We start from the raw sequence: 18,701 nt of genomic DNA on the forward strand, positions 1-18,701 counted from the left end.
ATGCTACATTTTAGTAGTGATGTTGCTAGTTTCCACTCTTTGTCAGAATGACCTCCTAAAAGGGATTGCCTCTTGGATGCTGACCCTGACTCCATGCTAGACTAGAGCTTGGATTTTTTAGGTTTCATCTCTTGCTGTCATCACTGAAAGTTGCTCAGTGTGACAGAAATGTCATTATGGGGATGCTCTCCAGTGCAATGGGTTCTGCAAAGAGCCTTTATGTGAGGAAGTTCCCAATGGGTTTTCCTTAGGAACAGCCCTGCCCTTTTCACAGGCCTGGATCAGCTAGGAGGTTGTGTGTTTCAGGATGAAAACACACAGAAAAGGAAAAAAAGTCTTGGTTCTTTATCAAGGAATAGTTACTGACTGCATAAGGTGCTGAAATCAGAGACATTTGTAAACTTTAGGGTGTTCCTCAAAAATTCATGCACTCCTGATGCATCTAGAACCTTCTTGGGCCCCAGAAAACCATCTGATTGCTTCCTGCCATTTTCACATTGTGCTTGCAATAAGCTGATGCTCTACATGATTGCATAAAGCTGATAAAACAAAAACCATAGAATAGATGAATTTTCCTGTCAGACAACTGGGGTGTGAAAAATGTCTTTGGCTGTTTGTGCCAGCAGAGGATGTGAAAGAAGTGTGTGAAAAGTGGCCAGAAAGGAACATGACTTCTGCTAACAAGGATTACTGCTGAGTCCTTAAATGTCAACATATATACACACATCTGGGGATGGAAACAGTTGCTCTAAGTTACCTCTAATTAGCAGAAGAGTTGCTTGCTACCTAGGTAAAGTTTAAAATTTCAGTATGAAACTCTGAGCAGTTGGTGCTGTAGATCTACTGTATATACTGCATATTTTAAAACAGCATTTAAAAAAGGAGAAAAGCAAAGCCAGGAGGAGAAAAAAGGAGAGAGACCAGTGTTTAAAATTTAAATGTATTTTCCAGATAGCAGCTAAAGAGGAATGGGCAGAAAAGGAAGTCATTTTAGCTACAGAAAGCATTTATGTAAGTTCTGTGTCAGTAGCTTTTAAACTGAGCCAAATGTTCTTTGTACAAAGGTGTTAAGAAGAAAAAAAGAGGGGAAAAAGAAAAGATAAAACAAAGCCCAAAGCTCAATGCCACAAACCTTTTAAAACTAACAAGATTCTGTCTTTTTAATGAGTGGTTTACAGTTTATTTTCTTGCAAAAGAAACTTTAAAACAACAGATGAATCGCTTAAAAATCTCTCTGCATCTCAGCATATTTCTTCTATAATTAAACTCCAAATCAAGAGGTGTAGAGTTGATTCTGAGAACCAGGCATTGCCCCTTCCCCAGGCTGGAGATTGTCACCTATGTACTTTTCAATGATCTGCTTTCAAACAGAGGGGCAATAGAGCCCTGTGGGAAGGGAAGGTTGAAATGTTGACCTTCACCTGACATGTAGACTGTAAGTGGTCTTTGAGTAGGCTGGAAAAAAAAGGAGAGCCCCTCTCTGCAGAAATAAGAGGCACAAGGAATGTGGCATCAAGCAGGCTGTGAGCACCAGCACTCTTCTTGTTTCAATCACAAACATGAACCCACCTGCCTCATACAGGCAAAATTGTTGGGGTGTCCTCACAGGGAAACACAGCCTCAGAAGGACAGATAGTACATAGCTCTCTCAACCATCTGAGTGTTTTTAAATGCCAGGATGATTTCTGCAGCTTGGTCTGGTGCTCTGGGGGCTGATCATTGTCAGGGGCACACACACAGGCTCCCCTGGTTGTCTCTGAAGAAGGTGCTGTGATTCACCTGCAGTGGATGGTGTGCTCAAAGCACACCCCAGTTTTGAAGGCTTCATTGCTTCACCTTGCTCTGATTTTTAGACTGAATTTTTATCTATTGCAGAAAGAGAAATAAGAAGCAAAATGGTCTTGAATTCTGCTTCTCCCCAAAGCAGCTAGGCTCATATTTCAGTGATTTGGTATGCTGCACATCTATACCTTTGCTATTAATCATGTTGAGGTTAGAGGACACTGCCTTCTTGAAGGTAAAAGTCAAATGGATATAGTTAACAGGAGGAGAGAGGGAGATCTTGGTTTCCATGCAAATGTTTCTGGGGTGTTTTGCAATTCAAGAGTCAAATGGTGCTGCTGTGATCTGCAGTCCAAACTGAGCCCAGGATGCCCAGGCAACGAACCCACCTTGCTGGGAGCTGCCAGGCTGGTGTGCAGTTGCAGAGGTGCCCCTGCTGGTGCCATGCTGAGCTGGAGACAGCCAAGTTACCACCCAAGATCAGGCAGGGGAGTGCTCCTTGACGTGCAGGGGACAGCACAAGGCAGGTTGGGCAGCTGGTGGGGACTGCTGGGTTGTCCTTTAGCTGAGAGCACTCAGTGACACTGCCCAGGGCAGGGGTCCCCAGGATCTGAGAGGTCTGATGCTCTCCCAGGGGAGATGGAGTATGACTTCCATGGTAGACAAATGAAACTCTGCCAGTTTATGTCAGCTGATAACCTACTTCTTCCCACAGTCTGGAGAAATCTATGATGCTGAAACCCTGAGTTGGCCATTAAATAATTTCTATTTTATGCAAAAAAAGTTGAAAAGCTAGTTTTTTTCTTTCCTGATTGGGCTATTCAATGATATCTCTGGGATGGAGTGCATCTGTCTAACACACAAGATACAGAAAGCATTAACAGAGTATTTTATTTTTCAAACCTGGCACTCCAAGTCTGTTGTTTCAAGGTAACCTTCTGGCTTGGCTCCTTACATACCAGAATTTTTGCATTCTCCGCTGTGGGTTTGGATACAGAATCCAAGATTATCACAGGAGATGGGTTGGTTTCATTTTGAGCTGGATCTCAGTGAGAACTGATGTGTCTGTATTGAATGAGCTAAGGATGTGGTTCTTTACAAACAGCAAGGCTTGCTGGAAAACATGAGGTGTTATAAGAAATAGAACTTTTCAGATAAAGGAAAAAAAAATGCAATTCTCCTACAATAAATACCTTCCACTAAGTAAATCTGCTTGTACTTTTCACCTTTAGTAACTAATGGTTTCTTACACAGGTTATTTCAGCCAGCTTGTAAATCTGAGGCTGCTCCAATGGAAGCTGACAGCTGTAATTTCTTTTCATAGAGAGGCTGTTTTATGTGTCACAAGTGTTCAGTACATGTTTGATAGAAGTTTATAATACTGTTGTGAAAGCCAACACCCCTGACCAGAAGGCAAAACCACTCTCTCTGACTGGGAAGCTGCCAACCCTGTCACACTGTATATTTATATTTTCCAGCTAATGTACAGAAAGAGATGGCTTTCAGAATGAGTGCTCACGGAAAAAAAACCCTGTTTAGTCCTTTTCTTCTTAGGAGATTGTTGACCCTTCAGGATATTGCTCTCTCATCCATAAAGGTTAAGCTATCAGTAGCTCCAGCAGGAACAAGGGAGCTTGTAATAATCTTACTTGTAATATGTGTATGACCAGACCAGGCTAAAGTTAAAAGCAAGGTTTGGCTTGCCTTGGGAGTGAGGAGAGCATGTGTTGCAGCTGATATTTGCATTGCTGTACCTTCAACATCCCAAAGATACTTAGGCTGATACTTTCTCTCACCTGTTACTCTAAAACAGCTTGTTCAGGTGCAGGTGTCTGCAGGAGGTGGTTGTATCTTTCTGAATGGTGTTGAGTCTGGAAATGCATTATAAGACAGTCTTTCAAAGGTGCTGTAAGTCAGGCATTCAGGTCCCCATGGGAATGTGGCATCCCAGTCTCCTGACTCCATTTCCATATTCCCATAGGGCTTAGAATGGACTCACACACGCACAAGCTCTTATTTGTGTGAGTGTGCAAACAGAGCACTCAAAGGCAGCCCAAAGCCATCCATATATGTTATCTGCCAGAAGAGAAAGCAAATGTTTGAGCAATGATTGAAAATATATTTAATGAAGAACTGAGGAGACTCTAGTTGGTGTATTTCAGAAGGCAATTGCCCAGATATATTTAATATACAGTAGCAAATCTTTAGTGGTTGCAGTGTGACTTAGTATAGGAACATTTACAATATGTCTTAGTTCAGAGTCACTTGGGCTTCAGGATCCAGACAGTTTTTTTGGGAATGGTGCTGTACATGCACATGCAGACATTTCTGTCCATGCACATGCTCAGCACAGAAAGGTGTATTTGCCTCTTAGCACAGTGGGGATGAGCTTCATGTTGCCCAAAAATTTACTGTTCAAATCCTACCTCTGGTGCTATAGCTAAAAAATTTCCTTTTTCAGGAGTCCTTCCGCCCCAGGTTCCTCAGTGTGGCAGAACTGCTGCATGAGCAAGGCTTCAAGGTAGGTGGTTCCACTTAGTTAAAGCTGGAGAGCTTTCAAAATCTCACATGTCTCCAGCCTGCTACAAGAACATTGGAGTTTCTTTGGGGATAGAGAAGAAAGGGTGTTTTTAATGTACAACAGGGATTTTTAGCTGAGTGATCCATAAAGTCAGCAGGTGCCACCCAATTAAAAGTTTTCATGTTTGTTTAATTGAGCATATGGGTCTGTTGTAAGGGCAGGAAACACCTTGGCTCTGCAGCCAAGATGACATTGTACATCCCCCAGCTTCTCCAAGAAATAAAAATGCCAATGGGGGATGCCATGTATGGCAGGAGACAAGGAAGGGAAGACCTTTTCTGTGGAGTATATTTGTATAGTGCTGCATTTTCAGTGACACTCACAAGCTGCAGATACATGAACTTTGTGGTGTTTACATCACTCTTGTAACTCCTCTGTAGTATTTTGCATCCATATCTCTATGGAAAAGCAACACAGCCCCAGAAGACTGGTGAGAGTTGTGCTTTTCAAAACTTAGCACTAAGCATTAAAAAAAAAAATAAACATGGCCAAAAAAAAAAAAAATTACAAGTGATTGAACTTAAGCCCTATTGAAAGTCACAGGGATTAAGGTTTTCCCAAGCCACTTCACTGCTCCTGGAAGTGCTACTACCATTCAATGACCATCATCCATCAGGAAATCACAGATAACAAAAAGTTGGGAAGGTTGTTCTATTCTCTGTGTGTCTCTCTATATGGAGAGACACCCTTTTTATGAAAAATGCCCTCCAAAATCAGCTCTGACAACAAAGCTGTGTGTTGGATCAAGCCCAGATGAGTTCAGTGAAGAGTTTTGGTATTGTGAAGTACATAGTGAACATCCTTTTTTTTTTTTTTTTTCCCTGGGACAGCTTTATGCCACAGAAGCAACCTCAGCCTGGCTCAATGCTAATGGCATCCCAGCAAATCCTGTGGCATGGCCATCACAGGAGAGCCAGAGTCCCACCCTCCCCTCAGTCAGGAGGTAAGAGAGCAAGCCACCTTGTCCAATGTGTGTTTACAACCCAGGACAGCAAATCCAAGGGGCAAATTGCTGGTCCTGTTGAGATCAATGGTAGGGATTTAATGGGGCTTTGAATTCAACTCAAAAGTTTTGGTTTATCTGATTCTGTCTGGAGTTGCCACAGCAGGGAGGTTTCAGCTTAATGAGCATCTCATTGGACAGTCCTGTTTAGTATGGCTTACATGTATTGCTCCATGTTATTTTTTCATACAAGGATAGATGAAATCTGAATATTTAGCCTTTTAATGACAGTCAGTCATGCCTTTAACTGAGGCATGACTGTCATTAAAAGGCTAAATAAACATCTCAGCTGTGCTGAGCTGTATCAAGGCTGAATATTGCTTTGCATTGCTGACTAGAACTGAAATAAATCCAAAATCCTGAATCAAGCTTAGTGCCTTAGCCCCTCCACCCTTGTTTCTTGAGCAAAGACTAAGCACAAATGACATTTTCCAGGGTTGTTTAGCTGCTTGCCTGTGCTATTAATTTGAGGTTTTCATTAGGAAGGACACATTGTCACACTGTCTTGTGCCTTGTCTCTGCAGGCTGCTGAGGGATAGGAAAGTAGATCTGGTGATTAACCTGCCCAACAGCAGCACCAGGTTCGTCCATGATAATTACATGATCCGGAGGATGGCTATTGACAGTGGGACTGCCCTGCTCACCAACTTCAAGGTACTTCCCATATTGTTCTTTCTCCTCTTAGACATGAGAGCCTTCAGAGCTTCCAAGCCCTTGTGACCATAAATTCCAGTCTGTTTGGAGCCTCGTTATCTCTGACAAATAATGTATCTGAAAATCATGGCTGCACAGTGGTTTAAATATATCTTCTTTTTTTCTGCCATACAAAATGACACCAATGGCAACCAAACCAAATCAAACCAAACAAAAAAATATAAATTTTGAAGTCCCGAGTCCTGCACTGTGCAGCTGAAATTGTTGCTGCATCATTTTCACTTCAGAGCACACATCTCACACAGGGTTGCATGTAACATCTTTAAATTAGACATGGGAAGTGCTTTTTAGTGGAATATTATCCTGGTATAGTCCTTAAACCTTACCAGCAGGATGTAGCTGAGCTTTCCTGAGTGATCCTTGGGGAAGTCCAGTTCAGAAGTGCCATCCAAGTGGAATTGCTGCCTGTCCTGTTGCAGTCCCAGGTGCCAGTCACTGTGGGTTTGTAACTCCTGACAAAGCCCTTCACACACTGATGGGTCACACAGATATTAGGTAATGCAAGGTGGAACTCCTGCTGCCAGCAGTACCTTGCCTCCCTTTGCAAGGGGCTTTGACTGTCACAAAAGAGCCTCATCTGGTTCTCATTAAGCACAGCAGCCAAACTCCCACTGATTTTGGTGGAACCCAGTGCCTTGAGCTGGTGTCCAGCTGTTCCAAAGCTGCTGCTGTGATTGGAGTGAGTGGAGAGCAGGGAGAATGACAAGCTGAAGGTTCACAGGCCAGACATGATTAGCAGGAATGGGGAATTGAAGATGCATCCTTTGCCTACTAGCAAAACACCTTCTGACAACCACAACAAGGGTCCCCAGCCAAAATTTATTACCACACCTGCTTGATGCCTTTCACTGAACTGTGTGGATTGTAGAGTCTTAATCTCTGAGTTTGAGAGAGGAAAACAAGCTTGGTTCTCTTTACATTTGGGCTGTAAACAACAGCTCTCATGGGACAGAGCTGTCTTGCAAAGGAAGCCTGGGCACATCTACATCTCTGCAGCTGGACACACAGACTCCAGAGGGCTGGAGTCAGCTCCTGTGCCCAGCCTCCTTGAAATTGCTATTGATTTGGATGGACTCAGGGACTGGACCTGCACCAGGAAGTTTCAGGGTGACAGAGCAAAAATGTGGAGCCTGCTCTGTCATGCAGCCTTTGCAATGCTCAGTCCTCCTCTGCTTTGTATTGACAGGTGACAAAGCTTTTTGCTGAAGCTCTCAAATACTCTGGAAAATTGGACTCCAGGAGTCTCTTCCACTACAGACAAACTGACAATGGGAACACTGCATAGAATTCTCTCCAGCCTGCAAACTTACTGCTTCTGGTGCCTCAAAAGAGAGTGGATTTCAGATCCTCCACCTAACTATCTTTCCATGTATTTTGCTTTTGTTTGGTCTTTTTCAGCCTGCAGATTTGATGGGAGACAAAGGCTGCATGTGTGTGTCCTAGAATTGCTTCCATGTTCTGCTCAGTCCTTTGGGCTATTACCATTACTATTTTTTACATTCTCATTCAATACTGTGAATTCAGGTGGCTCTCCCTGTATCATAAAGACTCTTTCTCCACCTTGTTTCTGCCTTCAAAAGGGGAGAACTCCCCAAAGACTTCCCACATGTTGCTGTCCAACACTTTGTGCCGTGATTGTGGGCATTAAAATCAAATCCTTTGGAAATGAAGCGAAAGTGTTGCAGTGCTTTTACCCCCTCCCAGTTAAATGACCCTTTCATTTCCATTCCACCCCCTCTGCTGCTTTTTCAGCTCTTCAGCTGCTGTCTGTGGAGCAGATCCCTGCTGTGTCCTGCAGCATATGCAGTGCCTTCTCTAAACCTGGAGCATCCAAGGAACACGTGTCTGTCATGCTTGGCCTGCAGTGTGCACACAGCACACCCAGGAGCTGGGAGCATTCAAAGCTGGACAAGTTCTCTGATACTTGCTAGAGTAAGCTGAAGTGGAATGTTTTCTTCCAGCCACACTTCTGCCTGCCTGGGATTCCAAATCCAAGGCACCTTTTACATATCCCTCAATGCCTGCAGGCCCTGCCAAGACATGCTGCTGCCTCTGCTGCTGGAGCTGGCTACCACCTAGCAGTGCTTTTGGAAGCTGCTGATAATGCACTGAAGGTGGTGTGCATGAGATGAGCAAACCTGGGCTGCTTCTTGTGTGTGCTCCCAAGTTCTCTTGAGTCCCAAGAGGCTTTGAGTGTGGAGGGAGAATCAGGGTGAAGAGGTTTTCTGTTTGTTTTTCTTGTTTTGTTTTCTTTTAAATTAATGCTGAAAGGAAGGATATAAAATCTGATGAGAGCTGTTCCTGATATGAGCAAAGGTATGAGCAGAGTCTGTGATTGCCTTTAGTCACTAAGGGACTCTCTGAACACTAGGTGTGAACTACCAAGACTAAATTTTGAGCCAGACTTTATTTCTGGTTGCCATCCCAAGTGCTTTTTTCATGCTATTTCTTCAGTACTATATTTTGTGATGAGCACAACCCTGCCTGCTGTGCACAGGGAGAGCTTTGCACTTTTAGAGTAGAGATGTTATTAGAAAAACAACAACAAAAACACCCAAACTAACCAAAACTCCAGAAGAGCCCAAAGGCATAAATTGCTCACCCATTCAGTTGTGAAATGGGTGACTAATGGTGGTTAATGAAGCAGCTCTCCAAAGGCAACCTGTGCATATTTTTTCAGTGGCAAAAATCCCATTAGCAGCTGGTGTCATCTCACATCCACCCACCCTGCTTTCACCTCCGTAGAGAAAAAAGTAATATCTTAAAACATCTGTATTCTCTTGTTCTTCTTTTTTTGTTTTGTCACTCACCTTATGAGTTGAAAATGAAATAAATGGCTGGATTGTGGCAGCTACTCATTCTTAAATTCTGCATGGCCCAGATTCTGCCCTTCTTTTTTTAAGTCTTTTTAAAGCATTGATGAACACTGGTCTGTTAGGAAACCATCATTCTTACATGTGACAGTGACCACATCATTTAGTGCAGAGCTGCTGAAATGCCTCAGAGGTGAGGGGGTGCTGGGAAAAGAGCAGGAGGACAACGACTCCAGCTGTGTGTGTTCCAGAGAAGGGAGAAGCCCTGATCCCCTGAGGCAGACCTGTGAAATACAAGTGAGGAGACAGAGGATAGAGCAGTGGGCTAACAAATATTGGAGAGATGGGAACTTTCATAAAGGGGCTGCCAGTTCTGGAAAAATAGGAGAACTTTGCTATTGATTCAACTTTGTGAACCAGTGTTCCTGTGCCAGTTAGCTGACAGCGTGCCTGTATCCATCTGTACTTGTACACACGTTGCTGTTGCTGCAGCAGCTGCAGGTACTTCATCCTCAGCTCCTCTGGTGTCCATACAACCAGAGTGGAATCCTGTAGAAAAACACACCAGGGCTGAATGCACTCTGAGTACTGGGTAATTATGCAGTAAAGTTAGGGGTTTGCTGCTGGTGCTGAACACTGGGCTCTTTCCCCTCTCTGTACACACACCATCCCCTTTGCTGCCTTTGCTCCATCTCCTTTTGCTGTCTCCTCCCCTCCTTCCCCGTTGCTCTGACTGATGCAAGATGAAACTCCAACTTCTGTCATGGTCAGAAGGAGTCAAGAACTCATCCTCCAGCTTACTTCAGGCTGACAGTGATGCTTGGCTGAATTCTTGTCTTGATGTGCCTTTCTTTTTTTGTGCGGACACTATAGGAAAAGATTTTTAAGTATCTACAGCTGTTGGGATCAATGCAGGGCTAAAAAAAAGTTACAATTAGGATCCTTTGTACCAAGCTCATCTCTGCTCTCAACGGATTCTCTCTTACAAATGTCTTTTTCTTATTAATCTTGGGGAGGTTGACAATGACAGATGAAAGAGGAGGCTGTTCAGAGTTAAGAAATATCCTAATCTACGAGCACTCAAATAATTTTACTCTTTCTTACTGTCTTAAAAGAGAGCTGATAAAAGAGATTCATGAAGGTATAAGAGACAGTACAAAGCACAACTTTTGAGATAAGCACAAGAAATGGTGACAAGAGCCCTGATGAAATATAAAGGGAACTAATTTTTAGGAACAGTGGGGTTTTTTTTCTCAGTAGTCAGTCTGCTGAGCACACTTTGGAGGATAGCTCTCCAAGTGTGCTGAATGATGGGAAGCTCTGGAGGCTTGATTTCCCAGGAGACACTGTTGAATATTGAAGTCAGGCTCTTTCTCCAGTTGATCACCTTCCTGGCTTTACTCTTCTGAAGTTAGCACCCTTTAAATCACTTGGGGATTGCTCAAGCAGCCCCTGCACAGGTTAGTAGCCAGGCTGGGATGGTTCAGCTTAGTGAAAGCAAAAATAAAAGAATGTAAGATATTGGAATATTTAGCATTACCTCTTTCTGCTTTCCTGTACAGCTCTTAAAACACAGCAAGATGAAAGCGTATTCTTTATATAAATCAAAGTAAAAACCTTCTTTTTTAGGAAAACTTTAGGAAAGCTCTTTGCTCTGAGGCTATTTAAAACAGTCAAAGTCAGATTTGTGACAGTCCTAGGAAACAACCAAGTAGAAACGACTCCATGATCTGAAAGAGCTCTGGGCAGTGAGCAGAGAAATGAGTCTTGCTTGACTTGCAGGTTGCTGGATCTCCTGGACTGGATGTTGCCACCAGCCTTTAAGGCATCTTCTTTTCCTTCCCCCACATACCACGTATATTTTGCACTCCCAAGGTTTAAAAGTCCATTTGTGCTTGCATCAGAGACATCTAGGAGTCTGTCTGGGAGATCAGCACCTCTGTATCTTTGTAAGAAAGGGATCTATGAAGGTAGGGAAGGATTGGAAGTTATCACAGTACCAAGACCCACAACTGCAGCGTGTGCTGTGCCGAGCCTTGACGCACACCTGCTGCCTGTATGCCAGTCTGATGCCAGCAAACACTGGCAGGAGGGTGGGCTCATGCCACAGCCCACATGAGGTGGTAAATGAGAGAGGACCTCTGGCTCCTTCTGTTCACAGTGTTTCTAATTCTAAGCCATAGAGCAGCCTGGGCCTTGGGAAGTTTCCATCCCATGGTGCTGCTGCCATCTCTGCCTGGGCAGGAGGTGCTGCCATGCCATGTGAAGCATATGAACACTACTGCATTAGCCATCTGCAGGACATGGAAATCTGCTCTGCTACACCAGTCAGCTGCCAAACAGTTCCCAAACCCCCTGTTTTTCTTCCTTCTGCATCTCAACGTCTACCACTGCATAATGTAATTTATAAGGAATAATCTTGTGTCGCCACATTTCTCTTCACAGAAAAAAGCAAGGCACAATTCTTCCCAAGAATATTTCTGGGTTTCACATTCTCTGAACCTGAGAGAAAGGAAAAGCAATTCTTATATCATTTGCTGTGCCTGTGTTTGTGCCAAAACAGAATGCAATATGGAGATTGTTTACCCAAAATGATGGTGTTTTGTTTCCTTGGCCTATCAGGGCCAAGTGCGTGTATGTGCTGGGACTGTCAGCTGACAGTCACGAGATTCTGTGCAGTTGAGTGCTTGGCAGATTCAGTTTAGATGTAAGGTAATATAGTGTAACACAGTATAGAATAATATAGTATAATAAAGTAATTAATTAGCCTTCTGATAAAATGGAGTCAGATGCATCCTTCTCTCCCCCTCATCGGGGGCTGGCCTGTTTCAATAATCTAGTTATGCTATAACATTTATTTCACCTTTACATTGAAGAGAATTTAAATATAAACCTTTTGATGTGGCCTAATTAAATGGAGAACATTTTGTCATTATCTAGGAAAGCTCAACTCTCACTCATCCTCATAATTAAAATATATTGAATTCTGCCGGCTGATAGTACCACTTGAGATAAACCCTTTTAATTTAGGGAAGTTTGTAACGATGAAACTGAAAGACAAAAGCATTTGTTGCAAATCATGTTCAAGCTTTATGATAATGAACTTTTGGGAAACAATGAATAATTGCTAGGGAGTAATGCTAGTGCTTTGGGATTACCGTAATCTTGGATGAATGCTCTGGACTGTCTGAAACAATATTCAAGGGTGGCAAGTGCAGCTGTTTTGCAAGGAACTGCAAGGAGTGCCAAGGGTTTGTAGTTCTATCAGAATTCATCCTTGCAGGGAACATTTCCTGTTATTAAAAGCCAGTTTTTTTACTCCTATACTATTGTATTAGCAGGGGATGCCCCGATAAAGGCAGGGATGATGCATCTGACTCCATGTTCTCAGAAGGCAAATTTATTACTTTATTATGCTATATTAAAGTATACAATACTATACTAAAGAATACAGAAAAGATACTTACTGAATGATAGAAAGATAATAATGAAAACTTGTGACTCTTTCCAGGGTCCTGACACAGCCTGGCCCTGATTGGCCAGAGAGTCAAACAACTCACAGCAGAATGCACTGAAACAATCACCTGTGGGTGAACAATCTCCAAACACATTCCACATGAGCACAACACAGGAGAAGGAAATGAGATAAGAGTTGTTTTCCTTTTCTCTGAGACTTCTCAGCTTCCCAGGAGAAAAATCCTGGGTGAAGGGATTTTTCCAGAGAATGTGAATGCCACAATATATCATGAAGTTTCTTATGGGTATGGGATTTTGGTAGCCTCTATGGAGTTGCTTGCACTAGTGCAAAGCCAGCATAATGTTGCTGTGCTGATTTTACACTTCTTTTAGCCTCTGGGGTAAATGATCACCCAAGATATTAATAGGGAGAATCAGGTGCCTTTTCAGGAAAAATATTTCCTCTTCCAGCTCTAGATAATCTTGCTCTTTTTTCTGACTTCCTGAGCATTACTAAATGCTGCCAAGCTCTCCTCCTTCAAGATCTCTTCTACTAATGAGACCTCATTCTGGCTTAAAGTGTCCCTCCGCTATTCACTGTCTTTGAGAGGCATTACAATCCATCCCCTTCTGACAGAAGCACAGGGAACAACTCTTAGAAAAGTGGGTTATGTTCTGACTAAGCATCATAGGACATGGGCTGAAGTGTTTGCTGCCTGTCAAGATTCATGGCAGACGAAATGGTGGAGGTAAAGTGGTCAAAATGTGACCTTTGCTGAGGGTCAAGCCTGAGCCTTTAGTTAAATTTTGAATTCATTGATGTGGCCAGCTGAAAGGACATAAATAGTGTGTTCAGCAGGGCTGACTTCCTAATATATCCTGAAACAGGCATTGAGATTTTTTTAGTGCTCTTCCTAGAGCTATAAAGATGCCAGAATTTATCTGGTTTGCAGCTTAGCTCATTTGGCTCCCCAAGCACCTGCTGCCTCAGGAGTGGTGCTGCACGAGGAGCGTCCCTGTGCAGTTTTCATACAGAAAACAAAACGTGGCTGTGAGCTTAGCAGGGTAAGCAAAGAGGTGCTGCCATGGTGCTGAGGAGGAGGTGTATGCCTGTGTTATCCTAGACACAAGTGACACACAGGACAGTAATGTCATTCACCACCTGAAACAGAGAAAGCAGACCCTGAGGGAACTTGGGCGTGAGCCTCAGAGGGCACAGAGTCTGCAGGGGAAGATGGATTGACATTAAAATCATTAGGGAAATTCTAAATACTTTCGTTTATGTTTCTAGTAAGGGCTTTTCAGTAACTCCTTGTAGACAGGATTGCCCCACATCTTCTTAGATTTTGAAGGGGTTGGAAGCTATTTCAGGTGCAAGAGCAGTTGTGCTCTGTAGCTGGTTGGGAGAGAAACAGATGAGGAGGACATCAAAATGAGAAATACCAGGGATGGTCCTTCTCCACCTTCATGCTCTCCTCATGTAGTTCAGGCTGGCTGAGACAGGCTGCTAGACTGGAGGAGAGTAGGTAGTTTTCTGTTTGAAATTGAAGCAGCACCTGGCGCAGGAAAAAAGTGGATGTGGACCACAGCCACATTGACACAGAGCAGGAGTCACCTGCTTTTGCTGTGGTCTGGGCCACATCACTGGTACTCCTCACCTAAACAATTGCATGGCAAAACAAACACTTGCAATTTCCATTCTTACTACCAAGAATGTGCCTGAATTGAAGCTGGAGACATCCTGCTGTTCTGAGCTGAAGGCACCCCTGAACAGATAATAAAGATCTGAGACCTCAGCAGAGAGGAGAATGCCAATTATATAAAAGCATATTGAGGAGTTCCTTGAAGATTGTTTTTCTGTCTTGTGGGATCTCAACTTAGCTCTGGTTTATATACTAATGTACGCCTAGGCATCCTTACTGAAAGCTGATTTTTAAAAAAATTAACTGCAGGAAAACCAGCCTCAACAAATTCTGCTCCCTATCTGCCATCAAGAAAAGCCTATTAAGAATAATTGTTGGGTTTTTAGTTTTCAAAGAACCCATAATTAAATTTTATTGTCTGGTAAGTGATTAGAATTAATTGCTTTCACAATAGCTCTGTTGCTCATTATCTCCTTTAAATTGGGAGTGGCTTTTCAGCAGAATTCCTTCGTTTACCACAATTCCTTTCTGTTAAGTTCCTCACCAGAGAGAATCCATCACAAAGGCTGTTCCCTTTGAGGAATTACTGAAAACTGACAGGTGTTGATTCAATGTATCATCTTCAGCAGATCAGGATTAACTCAACAGAAGGGCTTCTCCCAGTGTTGAAACAGAAATGCGAGCCTAGAGAAAGCCACTTCCACACTGGTTAGATTTTCAAAGCCATGTATTAATGGGCAGTACTGTATGTAATTTTTTTTTTTTAAATGGTTTTCTGGTGCTAATCTGAGAACTCATCCTGTGTAGAGGGGAGGAGATATTACAGATTTACCCAATCAATAATGGTAGTTGTCTTTAGCTGCCATTATGCTGGTTGAAGACCCTTTTCTCACCCATTTGCTTGGCTTGAGTTTGACCATCCACTCATTTGAGCTGTGACTTATATTAAGCCTGATTTGGAAGCAGTGGCTTGGTGCTTGGAATTCCTACAGACTTCTTGAAGAGCCAGAGTACACCTTCCTGGAGACCAGCCACACCTCATTCTCTGTCTACAGCCATCCCTTGCAGTGGCATCTCCCCAAGAAATCTCCTGATCTCTAGACTGGCAGTATCATACCTCCCTTTAACAAATGTCTTCTCCAAGGGCCTTTCTGAAGCTTCCAAGAGCTGCAGGCTGAGGTCTGTGCTCAGCAGCAGTGCCCCTGTGGCTCAGCTGAAGAGTAAGGCTGATTGCCTCATGGTTTTTTGTGGGTCATTCTCTGAAACAAATCCTTTCCATGCCATGCCCAGTGTTTGGCTTTTCATCTCTGATATTAACCCAGAGCAATGGGCAGCAGCATAAAATCCACTTATGCAGAGAACCTAATCCAAATCCTGCATTTCCACTCATGTGTGGCTGGCCACTGGTGAGAGGATGACTTAGAGGATGCCTGAGTCCTTCAAGGGCACTGCCTAAAGCATCTGGTGAATGGGGTTGCATAAGTACTGGATAAAATAGAAAACTATGGTACTAAATACAGTGTGACTTCACTCTTAGGCTGTATTTTTAGATTGTTAGAGTGCTTCAGAGGATGTATTTATAATGAGATGTTTTCTCTCAATGCAGGATGCTGCTCTTAGAGAAAAAATCCTATACAATTTTCATACACTTGTCATTATATAAATTATATAGAGTATTAGGCCCTTTGTTATGCCCTGTGGAAGTACAGCTGACAAAGACTTCCTCCTTCTGAATTGTGATAACTTCTGGAACTGAATGAATTTAATTGAATTATCTGTCCCACAGAAAGTTATTACTGTCTATTCAGTTCCAGGACATTAGCAGAAGGTAGGAGTGATTTGCCCTATAGAAATGGAAGAATTTAAAATATAAGGAGTGTAGTCACAGGTGACTTACATGGACAGTTTCCAGTCCAGCTGAATTACTTCACATATGTGAAATTATTAATTTGATGGGTTTCATTAAAATGTGCTAATAGCACAAGGAATGCCCTCAGTTGCTCAGTTCAGTCTGCAGTAGGTGCTTGGGGAAGGAAGATCCTCGGGAAGACCAAGGTTTTGCTTTGTGGTGAACCTCGAAAGCTTCCCTGTGTTAGAATCCATAGTTACAGCATTCTGTAATAAGCAGCACCACACATCACTGTGATCTGGGCTGCAGGGGGGAACAGCCTGGAGCTCCTCCTCAAGGATGTGTTACCCCTCTCTGCAGAGCAACCCTCAGGGGAAGCTGGGCAACCAGCCTGGCCCATCTAACCAAAACAGCTGCCCAGCATTTCCTCACATGGCCCCGAGCACAGGGACTGCTTTGTACCCCAAGGAAAGGTTTATTTCTTTTTGTCAGGAATGTAAATTGTGCCACTAGTGGAGATTCACCTTCCCTGCAAACCCTGCCCTGGGCTAAAGGCTGCTGGCAGTGTCTTGTAGGCGCTCAGTTTGTGGTGACTGGGAGTGGGGCAGCACTGACAGAAACGAGCCATGGAGTGCCCAGGGGCACTGACCAGCCACCAAAGGGAACAGAGGGCACACAGGTGCACTGCATCAACAGGAGGGGATAAAAGGTTGGGCTGAAGAACAAGGAGGGCAGGTGCTTGCAGCCTTCTGGTAGTATGTGGTGATGCTGTGTGTGTTGTGACTGTCTCAACTGCTGTATGGGCTGTGCTGTGCTGTATGGTGACCCTGACATGATTTGGGATTGGGCTGTAGGGTGAGGTACAGCCAGAGATGGAGCCCAGTATAGCATTGGGAGCAGCAAGCAGACCCTGCCTGGTCTGGACCAGACTGATTTTGGCACTTGAGGTACAGGTGAGCCACTGGGGACATAATGGAAAACAACTTATCAAGTGAAGAACAGAGTGTAATTTTTTTACTCTGTGTATTGTGGCCATCCCAACTGTGACATGTGCCGTGACAGTGTCTGAAGGAGTGATTTGTAATCATACATTTACTATAGTAAGTGTACCCTGGGCTTGGGTGCTAGAAGGGGTAATCCCTTTGATGATCTGGCTGCCTTAGCCAGGTCAATGGTCTAAATTAGTACCTGGAGTCAAAGGGATTTTTGTTACTCTAGATAAGGATCCCAGACTGAAGCTGCTCAGGATTTTTTGTTGGCTGGTTTCCAGGTGCCCTGGGCCCATCTCTTTACCTCTGCTACCTCCTCCAGGCTGCAGTGGTCGGTTGCCACACTGAGAACTTGATAAGTAAGAGTATTTCCACAAAGAAACCTTATTCCTTTGTGACTTTAAGTGCTTCTTTTTTTTAAATGAAGCAAGTAAAGAGGGAAAATAACTTTGGTCATCTTTTCAGGATCATTTTTGTTTATGCTTGTGTTAAAAAACATAAAGGAAAAGCTCCTAAAACCAGACTCTTCCCAGTAAAATGAGTAGTGAATAGTGCCACTTCGGTAAATGTTACCATTCATTTTTCAATAAATTACCAATTTATACTTCTGAATGTAGCAATAAAAAGAGATAAAAGGACAGAAGGAGGAGGAAAACTTAGGAGGTTTATGTTTATGGCCAAGCATTTGGTTTTATGTTTACCTCATGGAAAGTAACTCCATATATCATAATAATTGACTTCACCAAGTAGCTTTGAAAAAACAGACTTTGCTACAAAAAAGCCTCTTGTTCTAGAGAAGCCTGTGCATGGTTTTCCACTATGGAAAATATTCTCTTTTGAATCAATGGTTTAAGCTTTTTACAATGTTTCTACCTAGTGGTTAATTTGCTCAGTTGGGGGCTGAGAACAAGCAAGATCATGGCATAAATATAAGCAAAATGTTTATAATTTGTTTGAACCCCAAACAAATCATCACTTATCCGCCATCACTCCAGACTGGTTCCTAAGAACTTCCTGTAGTGAAGGCCTCCCCCTACCCTACACACTTGCAGATATTTGCTTGTTACCATTTTGACACCAGTGATTCATGGGCAGCTCTTCCACAATCCTGACCAGGGATTTTGATCCACCAGACTTCTGAGGGTTTCACTGGATTTTTCCTTGGCATTCTGGCACAGGAAACAAGGACTCTCAAGCTGCTGAGCTGCTGAATTTTTCCATCATTTAACACAACAGAAGCAAGTTTTGTTGCTGATCTGTTTAGGAAACAATATTTGTGGCAGTTCCTCTCTGAGTCAGAGAGCAGAGGACTGGATTGTGGTGGGCAATAAAAAACCCTGGTGTTCCTATAAAGACTTTAATTACTCAGCTCGTTACAAGTGAGACCAAGGGAGGCTGGTGGCAATGCCAGCTTCAGGACAGCTGCAAAGGATTTATTTTTCCTCAATGATGAGTGGAAAAGGCTGTAAAAATACTGTACAAGGTTGGCTAATAAACTGTATTTTATTAGCCATTCTTATTATGAGTGTTTACAAGCTAGTGTGCTGATAGGCATTTTGATGAGATAGTATTCCTTAACTGTAATCATTCTGGAATTAAAAAATAAAGGACAGAAAGCCAGAAAGCTGGAAAACATGGCATATGCATATGTCAGACCCAGATTTATAGCCAGACAGTGAGAAGCTGGCTTGGCAGCAGGTTGCTCTGGATGGTTACAGTGCTGGCCTGGCCAAGTCCTTAGTGGCTTGTTCAAAGTAGATAGATATTGTGATTTGTGGATGTTTCCATGGATGTCCTAGGAACATCCCAGGGCCCTGAGGTGTGAAAACAGACCAGCAAGTTGATGGCATCCCTGTCTTCTGCCCCTTGTT

The 18,701-nt window shown here is 43.2% G+C and overlaps 1 protein-coding gene across 1 annotated transcript in view; it reads left to right on the forward strand.

Moving 5' to 3' along the window:
• Window positions 1–7,365, forward strand: part of CPS1 (carbamoyl-phosphate synthase 1) — a gene marked incomplete at both ends in the record, with an annotated part of 94,341 nt that extends 86,976 nt beyond the window's left edge. The window contains 4 exons of the mRNA XM_084209012.1: window positions 4,244–4,303; window positions 5,194–5,306; window positions 5,891–6,020; window positions 7,267–7,365. Coding sequence (XP_084065138.1) covers window positions 4,244–4,303; window positions 5,194–5,306; window positions 5,891–6,020; window positions 7,267–7,365 — 402 coding nt within the window. The remainder of the gene's footprint in view (window positions 1–4,243; window positions 4,304–5,193; window positions 5,307–5,890; window positions 6,021–7,266) is intronic.
• Window positions 7,366–18,701: the final 11,336 nt, after the last annotated feature.

This window comes from Fringilla coelebs (assembly GCF_963513975.1).
Source record: "Fringilla coelebs genome assembly, chromosome: 7".
Taxonomy (NCBI): domain Eukaryota; kingdom Metazoa; phylum Chordata; class Aves; order Passeriformes; family Fringillidae; genus Fringilla; species Fringilla coelebs.